The sequence below is a fragment of the Heloderma suspectum genome, chromosome 1 (genome assembly GCF_057233095.1).
Source record: "Heloderma suspectum isolate Gila_16-S chromosome 1, 16-S_ref, whole genome shotgun sequence".
Taxonomy (NCBI): Eukaryota; Metazoa; Chordata; class Lepidosauria; order Squamata; family Helodermatidae; genus Heloderma; species Heloderma suspectum.
Genome location: NC_139458.1, coordinates 225,951,198 through 225,974,645, shown reverse-complemented (window position 1 = coordinate 225,974,645; position 23,448 = coordinate 225,951,198). Strand labels below are relative to the sequence as shown.

General features: G+C 42.8%; 1 protein-coding gene across 1 annotated transcript; it reads right to left on the bottom strand.

Annotated features, from left to right (window-relative positions):
- Window positions 1-15,246: 15,246 nt before the first annotated feature.
- On the bottom strand, window positions 15,247-16,398 carry LOC146358820 (uncharacterized). The gene has a single exon (XM_084820972.1). The coding sequence runs from the start codon at window positions 16,396-16,398 to the stop codon at window positions 15,247-15,249; it is 1,152 nt and encodes a 383-aa protein (XP_084677098.1).
- Window positions 16,399-23,448: the final 7,050 nt, after the last annotated feature.

Sequence of the window (23,448 nt, the reverse complement as noted above, 5' to 3'; positions counted from 1 at the left end):
AGAGCATCTGGATCAAAATAAATGGAGCAAAGAATAAAAGGAACCTGGTGGTCGGAGTCTACTGCCGGCCACCCAACCAAGGAGAAGACGAGGATGAAACTTTTGAAAAGCAAATAGCCAATGTTTCAAGGAAGCATGATGTAGTAGTAATGGGGGACTTCAATTTCCCCGATATTTGTTGGGAGACAAATTCTGCAAAACATGGCCCCTCCAGGAAATTCCTGACTTGTGTGGCGGATAACTTCCTCCTACAGAAAGTAGAGGAAGGAACTAGAGGATCGGCTATCCTTGACTTGATCCTAACCAACAGAGATGACTGAGTGTATAAAGTAGCAGTTACGGGAACTCTGGGGGAAAGCGACCATTTAGCACTTGAGTTCTTGGTTCTAAGGGAAGCAAACGCATACCCTGGATTTTAGGACAGCTGATTTTAATAAACTCAGCACAATGATCAGTAAGGTCCCATGGCAAGCGACATTAATGAGAAAAGGAGTCCAAGATGGGTGGGAGCTTTTAAAAAAGGAAATTCTCAAGGCACAATCACAAACAATTCCAACAAGAAGAAAAGGGGGAAGACAACAGAAGAAGCCAATGTGGCTTCACAAAAAGCTTAGGGATGACCTGAAAACAAAAAAGGACACATATAGGAAGTGGAAAGAAGGCCAAGTAACAAAGGAAGAGTACAGGCAGATAGCACAGAATTGCAGGGATGGCGTCAGGAAGGCTAAAGCTGAGAATGAGCTGAGGTTAGCAAGGGATGCTAAAAACAACAAAAAGGCTTTCTTCAGCTACGTGCATAGTAAAAGGCAGAGGAAAGAAATGGTGGTTCAGCTATTAAATAAGGATGGCAAAACAATAACAGATGACAAAGAAAAGGCAGAGGTGCTCAATTCCTACTATGGCTCATTCTTCTCCCAAAAGAGGGTCTATGACCCCCCTGGCAAAGGCGAAGTACAGGCTGAAGGAGCAGGATTGCAGCTTGAGATGGATAGGCATATGGTCAAGGAACACCTCATTACTTTGAATGAGTTCAGATCTCCAGGGCCAGATGAACTGCATCCTAGAGGAATAAAGGAACTGGCAGAAGAACTCTCAGAACCGCTGTCTATTCTCTTTGAGAAATCATGGAGGACGGGGGAAGTGCCAGATGACTGGAGGAGGGCTAATGTTGTCCCTACCTTCAAAAAGGGTAAAAAGGAGAACCTGGGAACTACAGACCAGTCAGTCTGACATCAATCCCTGGGAAAATTCTGGAGCAGATGATAAAGGAATCCATCTGGAAGCACCTTGACAACAATGCCGTGATTACTCGAAGCCAACATGGATTTGTCAAAAACAAGTCCTGCCAGACAAATCTGATCTCATTTTTGGATCAAGTAACCTCCCTTGTGGACCGTGGGAATGCTGTAGACATCATATACCTCGACTTCAGCAAAGCTTTCGACAAAGTGCCCCATGATATCCAGATGAGCAAACTAGCTCAAAGTGGGCTAGATGAAACAACGATCCGGTGGATCCACAGTTGGCTACAGAATCGGACTCAAAGAGTGCTTATCAATGGGACCTTCTCAAACTGGGGAGAGGTAACGAGTGGGGTACTGCAGGGCTCAGTCCTGGGCCCAGTGCTCTTCAACATTTGTATTAATGACTTGGAGGAAGAGGTGCAGGGAATGCTAATCAAATTTGCAGATGATACCAAATTGGGTGGGATAGCTAATACTTTGGAAGACAGAAACAAAATTCTAAGTGATCTGGATAGACTGGAGCGCTGGGCAGGAAACAACAGAATGACATTTAATAGGGATAAATGCCAAGTTCTGCACCTAGGAAAAAGAAACCAAATGCACAGTTACAAGATGGGGGATACGTGGCTTAACCACACGACAAGCGAGAAGGATCTTGGAATTGTTGTCGATCACAAGCTGAAGATGAGCCAACAATGTGATGTGGCTGCAAAAAAGGCCAATGCTCTTTTGGGCTGCATTCATAGAAGCATAGCTTCCAAATCCCGGGAAGTACTAGTTCCCCTCTACTCAGCACTGGTTAGGCCTCATCTGGAATACTGTGTCCGGTTCTGGGCACCACACTTGAAGAAGGATGCAGACAAACTGGAGAGGATTCAGAGGAGGGCAACAAAGATGATCAGGGGACTGGAAACAAAGCCCTATGAAGAGAGACTGAAAGAACTGGGCATGTTTAGCCTGGAGAAGAGAAGACTGAGGGGAGATATGATAGCGCTCTTCAAGTACTTGAAAGGTTGTCACAGAGAAGAAGGCCAGGATCTCTTCTTGATCATCCCAGAGTGCAGGACACGGAATAATGGGCTCAAGTAACAGGAAGCCAGATTCCGGCTGAACATCAGGAAAAACTTCCTGACTGTAAGAGCAATACGACAATGGAACCAATTACCTGGGGAGGTGGTGGGCTCTCCCACACTGGAGGCGTTCAAGACGAGGCTGGACAGCCATTTGTCAGGGATGCTCTGACTTGGATTCCTGCATTGAGCAGGGGCTTGGACTCGATGGCCTTGTAGGCCCCTTCCAACCCTACTATTCTATGATTCTGTGAAAAAAGAAAAACCTGTGACAGCTGTGGCAGTGTTCTGAAGTAGCCACCTCTCCCCACTCCTGTCCAGGTCGCTCTTTGTCCAGTGCTTCAAGTATCCCATCCACCTTGAGTTGGTTTCTCAGTCCGAAGCACCATACATGATAGTTCTCTGCATTTAGTTTGGGAATCACTGCTCTCCGCCATGGTTCCAATTCAAAAAGAAAAAATCTCAAGCCTCATTTTGCCATAACCCATGTTGGAAACTCTGGTGTGACTTAGCAGTTATGTAGCGAAAGTGTGGCAACGCAGCTTTTAATCTGGAGTTAATAAATGCAGGCTAGAGCCAGTTTAGAAGAAATTCAAATCAGTTTACATTATTAGTGCTTTTATACGTATCGTCAGGGAAGGCTAACACTGTTTAACTACAAGCACCCCCTAAAGCTGAGTGTGTCAGTGTAAGTGAGGAAAGGCCTCTTTGTAAGGATTTTCTTGGGCCTTGCAATTTACATTTGGGTACAATATGGGGTGTGATGGTGTTGGGGAGGGGGTTAGCTCTAATAGGGTAATGGAGCAAGTAGGGAGCAAAACCTGCTGTATTAGAGGCTTGCTAGATGTCATATATAAACTTAAGATGTTTTCATAACCTTCCAACTGTCTGTATCCTTATACAGGAACTAGGTAAAGGGTCATGGAAAAGAATGTGTTGTGGTTTGAGATTCCCCTGTCCAGCAAAAAGAGAGATAAAAAGGAGCTGAAAGCAGAACTACGTTTCAAACAATGTGAGTCAGAAATAGGGGAGAGAACTTTGGGGAAAGATTGAACTTTATGAAGAGAGAGTGACCAATATGACAAGGACCAATAAATGTAAAGATTTTAGAATATGTAATAAGGAGGTCACCAAGTTTGGAAGAGAATTTAAGTCCATGCATAATGGGACTGGGGGAGTCTTTCTCCTGGTTACAGGGCCACAAGGGGGGGGGGGCCTGTATTGTAAAAAAGTTCCAAATCTTCGCCAGAAAAAGGGTGATCCCCTTGCTGGTAAAGTACAGGTGTGAGTTGTAGGCATACATCTGCAGGATTTGTGAGTATGTCTTTGCTTGGCTGAAGGCTTGCATGTGTGTTGAACTTTTTTTAAATCTTTCTTTAATAAATGCATTTAGCTTATGTCATTGTTTTAGTCCTTCTTTGTAGAATAGAAGTAAATCTGAGTGAATACGGACACTGTATCTTAGTTTCCCGAAGGAACCTCACCTCCAACATCAGGGCCAAGCTGAGGCAGTTTAAAGTAAGTGTCCCTAAGTATCAAATACCAGGGACCCTGAAATTTTAGCCTCCAGTTTTCTCCTTACGGATTAATTATCCTTCTGCAGGAGGTTCCTTTTGTGGGACTTGTGATGTGGAATGTTTAAGGATGAATGTTGCTTGTGCTGCTTTTCTTAATATCTCTAGAAAATTTTAAGAACCATTGGGTTTTGAAGGAATTGGGCCATTGGGCTAAGAAATTGAACCATTGAGTTTTGAGGCAATTGGGCTTCGAGGGATTTTTAGATCAGAAATCTGTTACTGGATCCTTTGAGTCTGAAGGTAGTGAAAAGAAAGTAGACAGAGGAAAGAATAGATTCCACCTGGGGAAGGAGACAGCTTCCATTCGGAGGACTGGAAAGTTCCTGCCATGAGCTGACAGAACCTTAGAATGGTCACAGTTTGTCCTAAGTAATTGTTGTCTGGTACCTTGGACAACTTGGAGTGGTTTAAGGTAATATGCTATTTTATCCAGCTTGTGACAGAAGATTGAAGAAAAATACTTTAGGTGATGTTGGGGGGTTAAGCCAACAGCTTTTAGGTAGTGTCCCAGAGGATAATTGCTATCTTGTCCCATTGTTAAAAAAGATAGAAGGAAAAGGGTGAAAAAGGAAAGAAAGTTTTCCCAGACACTTTTCCCTGATACAGTAGGTTTGCCTTTAGAAGTAAATGGGGTAATGTGAGAGAGCAAATGCAACAGAACTCAAGAAATATTTCACAGAGCTAGAAAAGGAAGTGGCAGACTTGAAAACAAAAGGAGACTGAGGTTGCTTAAAAAGAAGTTCTAAAACCAGGATGTCTTTGCCTGTGATAGAGTTTGAAAAGGGCAGGGGAAGAGTGCATGGCAGTGGGTTCGGAGTACTTATGTGGCTGGACACCCAGGGGCATCTATCAACCCATCACCTGCTTAGAATAACAAGTTCCACTCCTTTAAAGATTCGTCCAGGAACTCACAATCAGAAACCAAAATAGACCAGACAAGACAGACAATGCATGGTGCACGAGAGGAGGATTGCCAACTTGAAGTGTCAGTTGGTCATATGTGCAGTTTGAGTGGCTAATCTGTCAGCAAACAGAAAATCTTCCTCTTGTCTTAAAGAGGCAGGACAGTGAAAGAGATCCTTGCCTGAACTTTGACCATTCCCCTGTGCAATGATCCTTGGTCTTGAGAATCAAGCCTTGTATGACTGAAGGGAAGTTTTGGGGAAGGGAAAGGTACAATGAGTGTAAATTTAAACACATTAAAAGTCACTGACAGGATTCTGCTGAGTACAGTAAAAGATCATGGCTCTGACTTGGGGGATTCACTCATTTAAAGTGGAAGAAGCAGCACCGCGGCTGACCATCTTTAAAAGAAAATTCAGACCAGCTTTGCTGAAGTAACATGCCAGAACCAGGCAAAGCAAAGAAGTAGGCTGGATATAGAATTTTACAATCAGAAATAAAGAGTTCAAAACAAAATTTCAGAATGTGCGTGGGAGAATGTTGAATAAGTGGATCACTGTAGCAAAAAGCTCAGGGTGTGTGAATGTTCAATCACTGAGTGAGTGACAGAAGTGCAGGCTAAGCATCTAGAAACAGAGATAGCTGCCAGTCTAGATGTTGTAAAAACCTGAACAGGCGTAATAGAATAGCAAAATATAAATAAGAACATAAATACCCTGATTTTAAAGTCCAGCTGAAGAATCCCATCCCAAAATTCGCAGAGAATTAGGCGAAGAGTTAAGAGGATGTATGCATGTTAAAAGGGAAGTTTGACGCCTGATCTGCAAAGCAGGCAAGGCAGAGGGGTACAAAGAAGCAAGATCGTTTAAAAGAGGAACTCTGAAGGTTCAGCTGAAGTATATTTCCAAATTGTGTAAATAATTAGAGAAATATATGCCAGATCTTAAATAAATTGTTTGTGACCCTGCAAATTTTAATATTTTAACTGCAAATACCAGGCATAAAAGTTGATGACTGAGAATCTCTGGCTTATAAGAAAACGATACAAGTGTTCCAGACATCAGGAATTATATTACTGACAAAAAAGTAAAGATGTCCAGATCAAAACTTTTAAACAGACCAACATGCCAAAGAGATTAAAGACTATATAACAGAGTCCATGGTAAAGATGTGACTCCATCAAGGTCATGTGCTAGTAACCTCTGACCTTAGAATTTAGACCCTCCATTTTATTATTTGTCAGAAGATCCAGAACTGTCATTAACACATGCAATAACAATTACCTTTTCCTTATGTGTAAAAATTATATTACAAAAACTTTCAACTCATATATTGTAAGCTTGGCTGATAGGATGCTCATTAGTGCTTTAATATGATAGTTTTGTTCTGCTTAATTAGACAGATTAAATAAATGTGAACCATCCAGAAAGGATGGATGAGCCCAAGTGAATAGCAGATGATTGCATTCGTATGTATTGCCATTTTCCTATTGTTTCTCCTGAATATACATGACACTGTGATGTTCTTTTGGATAAGACCCTTGAGGTAAGCGAAAAGTGCGCAGACAAAAACCTTTTAACATACACCACATATTAACACAATTATTTTAACATAAAGCACACGCATATAACAAAGGGGGGGATTTGAGATAACAGTTAGTTTAGCAGGTGGAGATGTGTCATCTCTTTATTTATTTATTTATTTACTTATTCTTATTTATTAAATTTTTATTTGTTTATTTATTTATTTATTTATTATATTAATGGTCACCCGGCCACTCTGGCCAATGTACAGCAATACAAACAGTTTAAAAATAATAAAATTCTACATTAAAACATCATATTTCTAAAAATACCCTAACCCACCCCAAATGCCTGCCTGAACAACCATGTTTTGAATGCATGGTGGAAGCTCAGTAAAGAGGGGGCATGGCAGAGTTCCCTAGGAAGGGAGTTCCACAGAGTGGGGGCCACCACAGAGAAGGCCCTCTCCCTCGTCCTCACCAGCCTAGCTGTCCTGGCTGATGGGACAGAGAGCCATCCAAGGCTAATCTTGTTAAGCAGCCTGTCTGGTGTGGCTGCTGGAGGCACTCCTTAAGATAGGCTGGGCCGGAACCATATAGGGTTTAAAGGTCAAAACTAACACCTTGAATTGGGCCCAGAAAACAACTGGTAACCAGTGCAACTCCTTCAGCACCAGAGTGATGTGATCACGCCGGCGGCTGCCTTTAATCAGGCGAGCTGCTGCATTCTATACCAGCTGCAGCATCTGAACCGTCTTCAAGGATAACCCCATGTAGACTGCATTACAGTAGTCTAGATGAGAGGAGACCAGGGCATGTACTACCAATGGGAGCAGACGGTCAGGAAGGTAGGAGCGCAGCCGCCGTATCAGATGGAGTTGGTACAGTGCTGTCCGGATCACAGCTGACACCTGAGCCACCATGGACAGCTGGGAGTCTAAAATGACCCCAGGCTGCAGACCTGGTCTTTCAAGGGTATCCATACCCCATTCAACACCAGGACAACATCCCCCAACTGACTACTGTCTCCCACCAAAAGTACCTCGGTCTTGTCAGGGTTCAGCTTCAGCTCCCCATCCAACCACACTCTGTCTCCAGACATTTTGACAGGGATTCTACGGCCAACCTTGGTGAAGATTGAAACGAGAGGTAGAGCTGTGTGTCATCCGCATATTGATGACACCGCACCCCAAACCTCCTGATGATAGCCCCCAGCGGCTTCACATAGATGTTAAATAGCATCGAGGAGAGGATGGAACCCTGTGTCACCCTACAAGTGAGCAGCCATGGGTCCAAAACCTCCTCTCCCAGTGCTACCCTCTGTTACCTGCTGGAGAGGAAGGACCAGAACCACCATAATACGGTGTCTCTAATGCCCGACCCCTCCACGTGGTCCAGGAAGATACCGTGGTCAATGGTATCAAAACCTGCTGAGAGGTTGAGGAGAACAAGGAAGGAGCATTTGCCCCTATCCAAAGCCCTCCTCATATCATCCGCCAAAGTGACCAAGGCCGTTTCTGTCCAATGCCCAGGCGTGAAGCTCAATTGAAATGGATCTAGATAATCGGCTTCTTCCAAGTGTGCCTTCAAACTGCATCGCCGCCACCTGCTCCATCACCTTGCCCCAAAATGGCAGATTCAAAACTGGGCAAAAGTTGTTCAAAACTTGGGGATCAAGGAGGGCTTTTTTAAAAGCGGTCTTATCACTGCCTCCTTGAGAGCTGATGGCATCACTCCCTCCTCAAGGGAGCCGTTCACCACCACCCTGATCCCCTCACCCAGCCTCTCTCTGCAGCTCATAATGAGTCAGGATGGGTAAGGATCAAGTAAGCAGGTGGATAGATGAAAGCACCTTATAGATAAAAGCACCTTGTCCACTTAATCAGAAGGAAGAAGCTGAAATCGATCCCACAAAACCGGTTTGTCACAGGCTGCCTCTCACTCGCTAACTGTATCCACGGCACATGGAAGAACACTCCTGATTCGATCAATTTTATCCATTAGAACACCAATATCAGTGATTTCACATTGCTCATCTAGAGTAGAAGCCTTGTTGAAGTGTCGTGCAAGAACAATTGATGACTTTATGTTGCTGATGATACTGTAAGAATGTCACTGTTGGGAAAAAAAAACAGCCTATAGACTTGGTTCCTGAGTACCTCATTTCCATTTGGTGGTGTAGGAAGGGAGACCACAAGACAGAATCGCCTAACATTGTACAAGAACGAGCCTACAGAGAAGATGGTCACCAGAGAGATAAAATAACAACTCGTAAAGATGGGCTGCAGTTCTGGCAATAAGAGGGAGACCTGATGAAAGCCAAATCCATGCAACTGTTATGAAAAAAAACCTGTGGGACGGAGAGCTTGAAGAAATTTCCGTAGTGTTCATCTTTGCTGCAAAAGAAACTGAATGTAAACCAGAGTTCCAGTACAAGATCCATGCGCTCAAAGACTGTGTGTGGTCAGTTGTTTCTTGAAAGATGTGATACCATATGTGCTGAACAAGAACGATGTGAAGCAAAGACATTTTCAGAGACATTTTATTATGTTGTTGCTCTGAAACACCTGACAGTCATAACAAAGTTGAATTTGAACCTGACAGCAGTAGATGTGAAATGAAATTTTCCTAGATACAAGAAACTTATGACTGTGGCAGAAACATGAATGCTTGAGAACAAGAAGTTGATCCAGTACAAGTCAAGAAAGAACGAAGTTTCAAAGCTGAGCAATGTACAGTCACGCTTCAAATGAAAAAGAGACATGGGGACTGTTTTGGGTGGAGTATACAAAACAGAGACAGTAGCAAACAAATTGGCATACATTAGTGAACACTCACACACTCACACATTTAGTTTCTAAAATATTAAACACTAGCAAATACATTAACACACATTAGTGAACATGCAAACACTCCTACAAAGTTAGACTCTGAAATATTAAGACAAATATGACAAAAAATATGCAGAAATACACCACTGGTTTGTAGTAAGAGACTTTTGAGAGAACACAAATGTTTCAGATTAGTCAGGCATATTTTTTTCTGTGAATTCCTTGCATACATTTGGGAGATATCAGGAACAGGATAATCTACGCACACGTGCACCGGTGATTAAAGAAAAACTGTATTAGTGAGATGAGATTGATTGATACATCATCAAACCATATTTCTTTTATGTGGTTTTATGAGTATCAAGGGGGGGACCGTAAGGATTTTCTTGGGCCTTGCAGTTTACATATGGGTACAATATGGGATGTGGGGAGTTTAGCGTTTAAGGGGTAAGAGATGGTGCTCATGGGGGGTTAGCACTAATGGGGTAACAGGGCAAGTAGGGGAGCAAAATCTACTGTATTAGAAACTTGTTAGATGTCACATATAAACTAAGAGATGTTTTCATAACCTTCCAACTGTCCATATCCTTGTAAGGGAACTAGGCAAAGGGTCATAGAAAAGAACACATTGTGGTTTGGGGTTCTCCTGTCAGGAAATACAGGGAAGAAAAAGGAGCTGCTGACCACATGAAAGCAGAACTAAGTCATGAACAACATGAGTCAGAAATACGGGAGACCACTGTGGGAAAAGAATGGACTTTCTGGGAATAGGATGACCTAAAATGTTACGTGAACCAGTAGATATAAGGATTTCAGAATATGTATTAGAAAGCAGGTTACCAGTTTGGGAGGGTATTTAAGTTAAGTATACATAAGAGATCTGGGTCTTTCTTCTTTCACCTTGAGCATGAGACATTACTCCGAGCTTATCATTTAGGCCTCAGTGACTCCCTGGTCATGCTTGGAGAAGGAGAAGGTCCCTTTACCCTTCGTTGGTAAAGTTCAGGTGTGAGTGATAGGCATATATCTGCAGGATTTGTGAGTATGTCTTTGCTTGGCTTGGCTGAAGGTTTGCATGTATGTTGAACTTTGTTTATCTTTCTTTAATTAATGCCTTTAGTTTATGTAATTGTCTTAGTCCTTATTTGTAAAATCTAAGTTTTAAACAACAATCCGGTGGATCCACAGTTGGCTACAGAATCGGACTCAAAGAGTGCTTATCAATGGGACCTTCTCAAACTGGGGAGAGGTAATGAGCGGGGTACCGCAGGGCTCAGTCCTGGGCCCAGTGCTCTTCAACATTTGCATTAATGACTTGGAGGAGGTGGTGCAGGGAATGCTGATCAAATTTGCAGATGACACAAAATTGGGTGGGATAGCTAATACTTTGGAAGACAGAAACAAAATTCAAAGTGATCTGGATAGACTGGAGCGCTGGGCAGAACACAACAGAATGACATTTAATAGGGATAAATGCCAAGTTCTGCACCTAGGAAAAAGAAACCAAACGCACAGTTACAAGATGGGGGATACATGGCTCAACAACACTACAAGCGAGAAAGATCTTGGAATTGTTGTCGATCACAAGCTGAAGATGAGCCAACAATGTGATGTGGCTGCAAAAAAGGCCAATGCTCTTTTGGGCTGCATTAACAGAAGCATAGCTTCCAAATCCCGGGAAGTACTAGTTCCCCTCAGCACTGGTTAGGCCTCATCTGGAGTACTGTGTCCAGTTCTGGGCACCACACTTGAAGAAGGATGCAGACAAACTGGGGAGGGTTCAGAGGAGGGCAACAAAGATGATCAGGGGACTGGAAACAAAGCCCTATGAAGAGAGACAGAAAGAACTGGGCATGTTTAGCCTGGAGAAGAGAAGACTGAGGGGAGATATGATAGCACTCTTCAAGTACTTGAAAGGTTGTCACAGAGAAGAAGGCCAGGATCTCTTCTTGATCACCTCCGAGTGCAGGACACGGAATAATGGGCTCAAGTAACAGGAAGCCAGATTCCGGCTGAACATCAGGAAAAACTTCCTGACTCTTAGAGCAATAAAACAATGGAACCAATGACCTAGGGAGGTGGTGGGCTCTCCCACACTGGGATGCTCTGACTTGGATTCCTGCATTGAGCAGGGGCTTGGACTCGATGGCCTTGTAGGCCCCTTCTAGCCCTACTATTCTATGATTCTATAAGTAAAGCAGCTTGGATCCTTGGTAGAGTTCATCTGTCACCATAAAAGAAATTTACAGGGGGGAAAATAGACACAATCCAGTCCACTGGATGTACAATGCCCATGAGCAGAGAATTCTCATAGGAACAAAGAAGCTCCATTTTGCCCATTACAAGCTCACAAATTGGCAGGGAGAGGAGAGAAACAGGGCTCTGTTATGTATGTGGGAATCCTTTGCACATGGGCACTGCACCTGTGGTAGACTTGATCAGGCCCAATTTCATTATCCATTACTGAAATCCTCAGCTAATTTGAGAATAAAACTATCCTCCAGCATATCACCTCTATGATGAGAGATCCATTTTTTAAATATTGAGCACAGTATATTTTAATTGGTAGGACAATTGTCCTACCAATATTTTAATTGGTAGGACAAACATAGTTTGCATTATAAACACCTGTTGATAACATGGTGATAACATCATTATCTGTAAACAGTACGATGGAAAATTGAGCACATTTCTGTCATCATAGACAGGTTGCTTACCTGTAACTGTAGTTTTTCGAGTGGTCGTCTGGGCATTTATACATGTGGACTCTGTGCCTGCATGGAGCTTCAGTCGGGAACCTGCCATAGCTAGGAATGTTTTGGTGGGAACTCTCCCCCACCATCCCAGTATGCATGTCCCTAGCAGGTTCCTGTCTATTCCCTCAGTTCTCTGAGGCAGCCAGTCAGAGCTGAAGGGAACCTCGATAGCAATATCAGTATCGACAGCAAAGTGGGGATGGCAGGTGGGTTGTATGAATGCACAGATGACTACTCAAAGAATTGCAGTTACAGGTAAGCAACCTGCCTTCTTCGTGGCTGCTGTGCACCACACATGTGGGCGAGTAACAACCTGACTTACCGGAGCAGGGGGTCAGTGTCCTGCAAAATCGCAGAAGGAATGACACATCAAAACAGGCAGGCAGCCCTGCAGTGGCTGATTAAAGCTGATGGTTTTGACCAGGTAGCTGCTTGACACAGTTCTGGGAAACCTTTTCAGATGCCAGCAATGTAGCTATCGCTTGGGTAGAATGAGCTCAGACTGAATCTGATAAGGGCAGCCCCGCTAACACACATACTAAAGTATGGTCTGCACCCCCCAGTGAGACTATTTATTTATTACGTTTCTATACCGCCCAATAGCCAAAGCTCTCAGGGCGGTTTACAAAGATTAAAAACATTAAAAATACAGTATACAGATTTTAAAAGCCAATTACATAAAAAACACATGAACAGACAGTATACACAAAAGAACATATATCTAAAACAACTTCAAACAGTCTCGAAGCAAATAACCATAACCGTAAGCCATTGCAGGATTGATTAAAACTTATCATTTGCTGCCAAATGCCTGGGAGAAGAGAAAGGTCTTAACCTGGCACTGAAAAGATAATGTTGGCGCCAGGCGGGGAGATCATTCCATAATTTGGGGGCCACCACCAAGAAGGCCCTCTCCCTTGTTGCCATCTTCTGCGCTTCCCTTGGAGTAGGCAGCCAGAGGAGGGCCTTAGATGTTGAGCGTAGTGTACAGGTAGGATCGTGTCGGGAGAGGCGCTCCATCAGGTATTGTGGTCCCAAGCCGCGTAAGGCTTTATAGGTTTAAACCAGCACCTTGAATCGGGCTCAGAAACACAATCACTGCGATGACAAAGGCAATATTCACCATGTACCTCCATAAACTGCTTAAAGATATTTTTGAATCTGTTCAGCAGTATATAAATCTATTAAATGGTAGCAATAATAATAATAGGAATAGATTAGGTGACTGGCGGAAAGACTCAGTTCTCGACTTGTAGTCGGCCAGCGCCCACTGAACAGCTAAAGTGTGAAGGGTGGACTCAAGTCCTGTTGTGCCTTGTCTGCTTTGTAAGGCCTGGCAACAGGAGCAAACGTTAACACTGCGCCTCTCTCCAAGACAACGAAGGCAGAGCAAGCGCCCTTCCGTTGGGTGGAGTCTGCTGCCACAATGGGCACACTTCCGAAAAGGGGCCCAAAGGACCATATGCCCTCAAGTGGAGATTGCAAAAAATAGATTCAAATAAAATAAAGATAAGACAATAAAGACAGAAAAAATGAGACGATAGTAAGAAGAGAGAGAGAAACAGACAGATTTTGCCACAGCTAGTTCTACTTTTCCTCAGAAATTAGCAAACAGAGCAAGTTTTCTACAAGGCTGTCATAATGGTGCTCAAAAGAGAACCAAGGGAATAGAACTCACAAGGCCATGTGCACTGGGATGGTGGGAGAGAGTTCCTGCCCAAAACTCCTCAGCTATAGAAGGTTCTTGACTGAGACTCTGCGCCTGCACAGAGCGCATATGTGTGATGCATAGAAACCACAAAGAAGAACTCCATATTACCAAATGTTTGGATGTGCAAAGAAAAGTATTCTTAGTAGCATTCTAAGAACAGGGTTTGGGAAAAAAATATTCTAAGCATTAACAAGAGGCAAACATTTGCTAAGCTGTATTATCCCAAATGTAAAAGTTCTGCATCTTGCATGGCGAAACAGAAAAAGGATCTGAAGCCAGATCTCTTAAAGTTCTTTGTTTAAGGTTTGCAGCTTTCAGGATGTTTGAACACAAAGGAGAACTGTTATGAAATGGAAAATCAATAGTATATTGCCCTTTGGGGAATATCAAATACCTGTAAGTTAGACAATGGAAAATGTTGATCAATAGAGCGATCCTAACCCCAGACCTGCTGGTTGGGTCAGAAGTGTCCCCCCATCAATGGAGAGAAGCTCTGCCAGCAGGAAGGGCCATATTCACTCTGGAGGCAGCTAGTGGTATTCCCACTGATAGTAGGCTCCAAAACGGGATTCTGGGGGTGGGGAGAGGGGAGCTGGAGGGACATTTTTTAAACTGTTTAAATGGAAAGAAAACAACACAAAATAAGTCTCCCCCATCCACCCACCCACACACACACACATACATCGTCCCTGGCTAGAACAAGTCAGCAGGGCATTGAAGACGCTTAGGACTGTGCTATTTATCATTATATCAAAGCAGATTTCAGACGTATAGTGGAGATTTGCAAAAGCCAACCTGTGTTTTTTTTAATGGTAATAAGGGTAATTCATGAACCACTAGATGTATGAACCACTTTGACTTCAGATGTGTCTTCTGAATGTTGCAAGAAATCTGTTGGTATTGACAAGATTACACATCCTAGCCATTAGAAGACACCCTTCTAAATCTGGATGGCTCTTTAGGGCAGGGGTACAGAACCTCTGATCCATGGGGCACCCCGCTCTTGAGGTTCTTTCAGGGAATGGAGCTTAGGCTCCAAGCCCCACCCCATGGAGGAATCCCCTCAGAGGGAATACCCTGCTGTTCTCTAAGAAAAGGGGTGTGATGTCAGGGGGCGGGACCACACCCTCCTGTTGACATCCAACCCAGAGTATCTCTAATGGGGAGCAATCCCCCCCCCATTTCTGCATCTCTGCTTTGATGTATGATGGAATTTATTCTCAATAAAGGTCTTAGAAGGTGCTCTTAAAGAACTGATAACCTTATGATTGAACATAGCTCATTAGATTATCAGCTTCTTTAAGAGCACCTTCTAAGACCTTTATTGAGAATACCATGAACGAAGGTGCAAAATATAATGAATGAATGTTCACTTTTGGGTAGCTTCCTGGAATGGATAGCATTGATTTAACACTGCCGCTGTACCTGTTTCAATTCTGTCTCTTATGTAACAATGTGTGCTATTTTTAATTTTTCTGTTCTACCTCATAATGATAGATTAAGCTTTGGAATTAATTTTAAACATTTTTAAAGAAAGAGAATGCCAAATCTCAATTGAATTATTTAACATTATATCTGAAGTAGGTAAAACCGTGTTTTCAAAAATGCATAAAGCTTAACAGCACCAAGACTTCAGTGATGAACATCATAGGAGACCTCACTGTCCTCGCTCCAATGCTTACCTGTCCCCTTTTTCCTGTTTCTTTCAGCCATAACAATGGCAGCTACCACAGTAACAAGGACTGTGAAAGTTATGACAAGAACTGTCACCGTCTCAGCAACACACAATTGCGTATCCACGGACAACAGAGGAAGGCTTCTCAGGATATGGGGCTCCATGCATGTCATGTTATGGTAGTCATCCAAGATCAGCCTCCTGACACTGTGCAGTTTTGCAAAAACTCTCTGAAGATCACAGTCGCAGTACCAGGGATTGTCAGAGAGCAAGATGTGAGTTCCAGGAGTCTGGAGAGATAATAATGTTTTGAATCGAATATGTTCAATTTTATTGTGGGCCAAGTTAAGTATTGTGAGGCTGCTTAAAGAAGTAAAGACTCCAGAAGCAATGGTTTTGATCCTGTTGCCCTGCAAGTTCAAAATCTCTAAGTGCTGCAGCATCGAAAAAACTCCATTGTGGAGGGTGTGAAGGTAATTGTTTTGAAGACAAATTTGCCTCAAGCGGGTGAGACTGCAAAAAGCACCCATTTTTATAGAGGAGATATTGTTGTTTTGCAAATTGAGTTTCTGAAGGTTTTCAAAGTGCCGGAAGCTGTTGTACCGCAGCTCCTGCAGCCTATTGTAGGCCAAAGTGAGTTCATGGAGAAAAATGAGCCCCACTGAAAAACTGTTTCCAAGATATGAGATCTCATTTTTACAAATATCAAGCTTATGGAGTCTCTCCAGGGCAATGAATGCTCTCTCATCAACTCTGCTGATGTAGTTGTCACTCAGGAGGAGAACCTGTAACTTCCACAGGGATCTCAGGCCTTTGCTTGGAACAGAATACAAGTTACTGTTTGATAAATCCAAGTGCTCTGTTTCAGGGGGGAAAATTAGATTGGAGCTTACACTGACCCCTGAACAGTTCACAAACATTGCCCTCTCTTTGCAACAGCAGATTTTCTGGCATGCATGTTGCATTTTAGAGTCACTAAGAGCAAGAGGAATCCAAAGCCAGATTACATAATGGAAATACATCTTCTGCCACCTTCTGTGCTGTCTTTTATTCCTGTTGGACGACAAAGATAAAATATATTTTAGAAAGAGATGCGCAACGTGTGACATATAATAGGAATGCCAATCAAGTTTTGACTATCTTCAGCGGACAATGATGATATCCTTATTCATACATGCACGTGAACTCACACATATACATGTGCTCCTGATGAACCTGAAAATACATATTTTACAGAGGCATGGAGTTTGTACAATAGATCCTACGCTGTACTTGGCCAAAGTGGAGCAATTGGCTCTCTGGCAAAGATTAAAAGTAGGCAACGCTAGTTCTATTTTCCCATAAATATTTCCAGAAAGAAGACTTGATTAGTATACCAGCCCCCAGCACTGGACCCATAGATTATTCCTGATAATAAATGCAGAGAAAGAAAAGCTGGAGGCAAGGAATTCATCAGTTAAGGAGCAGGAGGAGTGGTAGGGAAATGGCGAGGCAGGGCTTGGGAGGCTATGTGCACCAGGGCTTCCTTCAAGTTTTAATGGAACAGGGTGGACTACACAAGGGGCAGAATGGATAGAGAGAAAAACACAGAAATAAAGCCAAAGTCGGTATATTTACCTTATTTCATCATAAGGGGAACCCAAAGGATCTGTGTTTGATCACAGATACTTAGAAACTCACTGTGGACACAGTTACCCTGGTCACTATGGGCTGTTTGTCATGAATTCAAAATAGGGTTGTCCAGATAACTTGGTGCACTTTATGGGACATACAATTTTTTGCCAATTCATTTCATGTTAAAACATTTGACTGAAGTTCAAAAAAATGGTTTCAAAACAATGGTTTGTTGCCATATTATGGCCATATCCTAATAGTCTCAGTGTATTTTGTGAACAGAGTGCTCTGCACACCCTGTTTGCCTTTTAGGCAAGAAAATCCAATAATAATTGCATTTATGCATTTAAAGTATTTTTAACTGCCGTTTATCAAGCGGTTTCCAGGGAGGTGTACAAAAATGTATAAACCCTATAACTACCTTTCTAACCAATAACCTATCAGTAGGAATAGAAATATCTGTACTCTTAATAAACGTTACATCATTTAGGGCACAATCCTATGGCCTCTAGTCAGCGGCTAGATGGCCATGAAATAGGTCAGTTCCCTGAGAACTGACCTCCACCTCCTCCCGTGCCGCCTCATAGGCAGCGTGGAACGCCCCGCGCTCTGTGTTCGGAAGAGGAGCGTGGAGCGCCAAGAATGGGGTATTCCTGGGGCAGGGAAGTCGGAAATGCCAGTAAAATGATTTAATGTTTATTCAGCCTATGTTTTCTAATTAAGAATCATATAAATGGCAAACAAACTTCATACCGAGACTGGCTCTTTTGGAAAATAGTTACATTTCTGAAAGCAGCTCAAGTCTGCAAGCACACGCACCACAAAGCTCCACTAGTGGCCTAGCAATTGTTATGTGCTGCTTAATAGTAAGAAAGCGGTAAAAGTGCAATGTCAATCAACCACATCATATCATATCTTGCCACCCAATAACTACATCACAGGGCCCTTTCTATATCTAGAAAGCATGGAGCAACTAAGCATAGCTCCTTCCTACACCACTTGGGTCATGTCAGAGGCATCCTGTGGCTTCTCCCCACTCCAGTATTGCCCTTCCAAAAAACTGGGGCAGTGCTTTCACCAGAAGCAGCTGCATCCCACTCCTCTCACCTGACCTGGAGTTTCTGACATCATATGTGGAAAGGCGTATGCCAAAGTGCCACAGAAATAATTTATTGTTAATACATTGCTTATTAAATGTATCTATAAATACAAAAATGCATGCAAAAACAAACAACCCAGTTACCATCAATACATATAATTAAACATCAATAATAGAAAATGCCAGTTTCAAAACTTTGGCTCTGACATTTTTATTTGGCTTTTGTTTGTTTGTTCCAAAACTGAATAACAAGTCCTGTCTGCTCCTGCATCCCATGCAAACTTCTTCACATTGCTATCAAACCTCTCCTTGCCCTTGTTTCTTGATTCTTGTGTCCTGACACCGCCATGCCACTTTTGGTCATCTAGCGCCACCACCTTCACTTTTGCTCATCTAGCGCCACCACCTTCAGCTGTCCAAAGGTCTCCTGTTCCCTCAAGAACTCCACCATTTCTTCCCTTGCTGCTTCTTATGTCTGGAATTGCTTTCCAAAATGCAACTTCCTTAAAATTCCTCCTCAGACCCTACCATTTCCATGAAGCCTTGATTACAACCTCTAGTCCCCATGCCTACTGTTCACAGAATGATCACATTCTTTCCCTTTTTAACTCCACTCCCCCATTTCAGTCCCCTTCTTCAATTGACACAGGGAAAAAATACCTAGATTGTAAGCCCCTCAGGGAATCTGTCTTCTCATTTTTTTAAAAAAAGTACATGGCTGGTGTTTCATCATCATCATCATCATGGGATCTCATTGAGAAAGCCAAGATATTGAGCATAATCATAGCACAGAACTCCGCTAAATTTAGCATGTTTGGGAATGCCAAACATGCACAATCCAGCATTCACAATCCAGCATTCCAGGATCGTAGTGAAGCATATTAGGTGGAACAGTTCACATATCAAAATGAACAAACAGTAATTTTGCGGACTGATGGGAATGCTATTCATTTTATTCACATGCAAAGGGTTGAGGGAGCAACTTATGTTTTATCTGCCTGTTAGGTTTGAGAAATGGGACAGTAAGTTAGGCCATCAGCGTTTGGCAGAAGGGAAGAGACTAAACACCGTCACCGCTATGATCCTTGTCTCTGCTAGAGCCTTGAGAACCGTAGAATGAGAAAGAGGGCATGGGAGTGATCAGCTGCTGCAGACTATAAGAAATCTGGTTGCTCTTTCCTGCACTTGATATTTTGGGGGGCAGCTGTTTGCAAGTTGTATTGTTTGTATTGCTGTATTGGTATGCATGCTTGTTTTTTTTAATTGGTCTTGTGTTGTGAGCCACTTTAGGCACATATTGGGAGGGCAGCATACAAATGAAATGAAATGAAATGAAATGAAGTCAGCAGTGGGATGTGAGCTCCAAAACACACTAAGTCAATCAATCGATTAAGCTTTTATTGTTTCAAGCAATGCTTACAACAAGCATACAAAAACATTGATGAGTAAAATAAGACAAAACATACGTTATCCATTTGCAAAGCTAAAACATTTACTTGATAGCTTTGGGCTGCAAGGGCAAAATTGGTCAGTGCCAGGAGAACTGTCTTCTTATGACATGAAAACAAAAAAACTATTCTGTCTTGAGTCAGGCCAGATGGACTTTTTCTCAAAAAAATGTATCTAAACACTTAGAACAAATTTGGGAAAAGACAGAACAATAGAACAGATAATGAGGCAGGTCCTCCACTTTGCCACTACAACAAGGGCAATGTCTGGAAATGACTGTTTTCATCTGCTGCATCCTTAGTCATGTTAGAGCTGATCTGAGACAAGGATTAGAAATAAGAATCTAATATCTTTCACATTCAAAATTATTCTTGGTCTTAGCAAACCAGGGTGCTACGTTGTTACTGGAAACTGCACAAAGGTCCAGTTGGGTAGAAACATCATAAACCCTCACCTTAAAAACTGCTTTACTGTGGGCTGTATTTGAGATAGTGAAATACTGGGTAGAGAAGCCATACAAATGAATTTGGGAAATTAATCACTGAAACCAAGGTACAGTATTTGATGGATTAGCTCTCATTTGCTCTTCTGTGGCTGGAGGTGAGGAAAAAATCTTGAAAATTAAAGGCCCTAATAATGATGTTAGTTTTAGCTGACGTTACACAGATTTCGGGAAGTTGGAATGAAGCAGGAGTACTCCTTGCTATACCAAGAATTGTCCTTAGCAATTTGTTTTGGAACAACTCTGTGCCATACAGGATTTTCAAGCCCCATAGCTCTCCTCCATATGCAAATTAGGAGACTCCTGAAGATGAAAAACACACACCCAAACAACGATGAGAGGATATTTGCTGGGAATTTATTCTCTACTTACGTATTGTGTTCAAAGACCATAACTTTAGTTTTCCCATAATTAATATATAATAGATTTCTGGGGGAGTATTCAGCCATTGCTGATAGTAATCTATGCAGACCAATCTGAGTATGCGAGTTGAGGATCAGGTCATCAGCATAGAGGAGAAAAGACAGTTTCCTTTCTTCTTTTACCAGGAAAAAATGGGTCACCAGAAGCTATATCATTTACAAATACATTAAATAAAAAGGGAGCCAGGATACATCCCTGTTCAACACCTCAAGATACTGCAGTGTTGTCCGACACATGTCCAACAAATATTTCACCTGAATATTTGAGTTTTCATGTAACAATTGTAGTAAGATCAAGAGATGTCAATCCATGTTTAACTCTGCCAGTTTAGCCCATAACCTGTTCCTATTAATAGAGTCAAAGGCTGCTTGGAAATCAACAAATGCCACATACAATTTTAACTTTCGTTGGGTTACATATTAACCAAATGGTCTAATACAAAACAATTATCCATTGTTGAATAACCAGCTCAGAACTCAGCTTGTTCTTCTATAACAATATTGTTCATAGTAGCCTGATATTCCACTTTGTTCAGCAGATGTCTTGCGTATCTCTATACCATTCTAAAATCCTGCATTTAAAATGGGGCTTTCTGCTTCCGTTTTAAATACAGGATCACAATGACTCCCTTTCCCCCCTCCCATTCCCCCCACCTTCTCTCCATATCCGAGTCTTCCATTACCTTTCACTGATCTTGCTCCACTTCTTGCCGCTTTTCCTCTTTCCATGGAGAGAACTCAAGCGGAACACAACAACGGGGTAATTTGATAGCTCATTATCTGCGATCTATTTAAAAATGGAACAAAGGGCATTTATGCAGGAGACGCCTTGGAGGCTCGTGGTGTCATCTAAAGAGCCTACAAACTTCTGTGATTGAGCGATCTCAATAGCAGGATGAAAACTCCATGTGAAGGAGCCCATAGGCAAGAGAGAATTTAAACTGAACCTATATGCGGATGATGTTTCATTTACATTAGGAAATTCAGAAAAGGGAATAAAGAAATTGATGAGAATTAACAGAATTTCAACAGGTGGCACAGTCTGCTTGGGCCTGAACATCTAGTCTATAGTGCCTTATAAAAGGAGAAGGCTTAGATCAGGTAGCTGCCTTACACAAGTCCACCAGAGGCACACCTCTTGTAAATGCTGTGGAAGTTGACATTCCCCTTGTCATATGCGCTCAGATTCAAGGCGGTAACTCCTTTCTCGAGGGGTGGTACATTAACCTAATAGTCTGTACCATCCAGGAAGCTAGTTTCTGGGAGGAAACTGGTAAGCCTTTATTATGTCCTCTGTAGCACAGGAATAATCGTTGTGACTTTCAGAAAGACTTGGTCCGTGATTTATAAAAAGCCAGGGCTCTTCGGACAAAGTGTGTAATCTCTTCTCCAAATTGGAAGTCGGAGAGGGAAAGAAAGCAGGGAGGACAACTGGCTGATTCACATGGAAGTCCGTCACCACTTTAGGGAAAAAGTGAGGTCTGGCCTGAGTACTACTTTTTCCCTGTGAAAAATGGTATAAGGTGAGTCTATTCGTAAAGTGGAGAGCTTGCTCGCCTTTCTCGAGGTTGTAATCACTACCAAGAAGGCGACCTTCAATGAAAGCAGCCTCAAGTCCACGGTAGCAAGAGGTTCAAATGGTGCGGACGTCAGGCTGTTGAGTACTAGTGACAAGTCCCATTAAGGGATGAAGTCTCTCATGGGGGAGCCAAGTTTCTAAGTCCTCGTAAGAATTGGTTGCACAAGGGGAGGCTGAAGATGGAGCACCTGACTATGTTGCCCCTCATCGCAGATATCGCTGAGGTATATACTCTTGTGGAAGAATATTTCAGTCCTCTACTATATAAATCTTGGAGAAAACATAAAATATCCATTAGGATTATAATTGCTGTCAGTCACAAACTTTACAAATGAAGCCCATTTAGAGTGGCACGTAAGAGTGGCACATCGATGGCTTTCTCGCCATATCTAGTATTGCCTGTATGGTTGCTGGGATCGGTGGGGAGCAGTCTCCAGGCACCGGATCCTCCACGCCATGAGCTTCAAGGTTTGGAGATCAGGGTGGAGAATTCGGCCTCGATCTCAAGAAATTAATTTGTCTATTCACGGGAGCGGTAGGCAATGTCCCTGTGCCAGGTCTCTCAGTATTTTGAAGCAAGGTTGTCTCGGCCACCACGGGGTGATTAAGATGCAATTCGTGATGTCCTGTCTGATTTTCGAGATCACCCTTATGAGGAGCGGAAACAAAGGGAACAGGTAGAATAGCCATTCCTGCCATTCCAGGAAAAAGGCATTGCCTAGTGATCCCTGACTGACGCCTGCTCTGGAGCAAAATTTTCTGCAGGCCACGTTCGCGGGAGTTGCGAAGAGATCTATCTCAGGTCAACCCCATTTTCTGAAAATCATCTGTAGGGTTGCCTTGGCCAGCTGCCATTTGTTGGAGCACTAGTGAAGGCAACTGAGAGAGTCCGCTAAGACATTGTCTTCCCCCATGATATGGAGAGCCGTCAGATGAATGTCCCTTGTAACGACCCAGTGTAAATGTCCAGAGTGAGAGAAATGAGAGATGTGAGGAGTGTGTTCCCCCTTGTTTGTTTAGGTACCACAGAACTGTGGTGTTTTCTGTGACAATCTGGATGTGCTAGTGCCAAAGGTATGGTTCGAAGGCATGGAGGGCTTTCCAGACTGCCATCTGCTGCAGGAAATTTATGTGGTAGATTGCTTCTGTGGACCAAAGACCCTGTGTTTGTAGAGGTCCACAATGGACTCCCCAACCTAGTAAAGAAGCGTCTGTCAAGGGCTCCTTGGAGGGCTCTCAGTCTAATTTAGTAGCCAAGCCCAGACGCAGACAAAGGGATTCTTTTCAAAGCTTTATTTTTTTTTATAACTTACAACTCTACAGGTAGCAACTAGATTTGAGCAGCAGCATCTCTATCCCCTAAGTTGGAACAGTTGGTCCCCGTTTGAAAAGCAATTACTGGCAGACCCCTGAATATAAGGACTAGGGAGAATCCCTCCCCTTTTCCCTTGGATCCTCTGGGCGCAACTGTTCTTTGAGCGCCAACTGGGCGCT

Coding starts and splice junctions, on each gene's coding strand:
- LOC146358820 (XM_084820972.1), bottom strand. CDS start 16,398: ATGTCACACGTTGCGCATCTCTTTCTAAAATATATTTTATCTTTGTCG.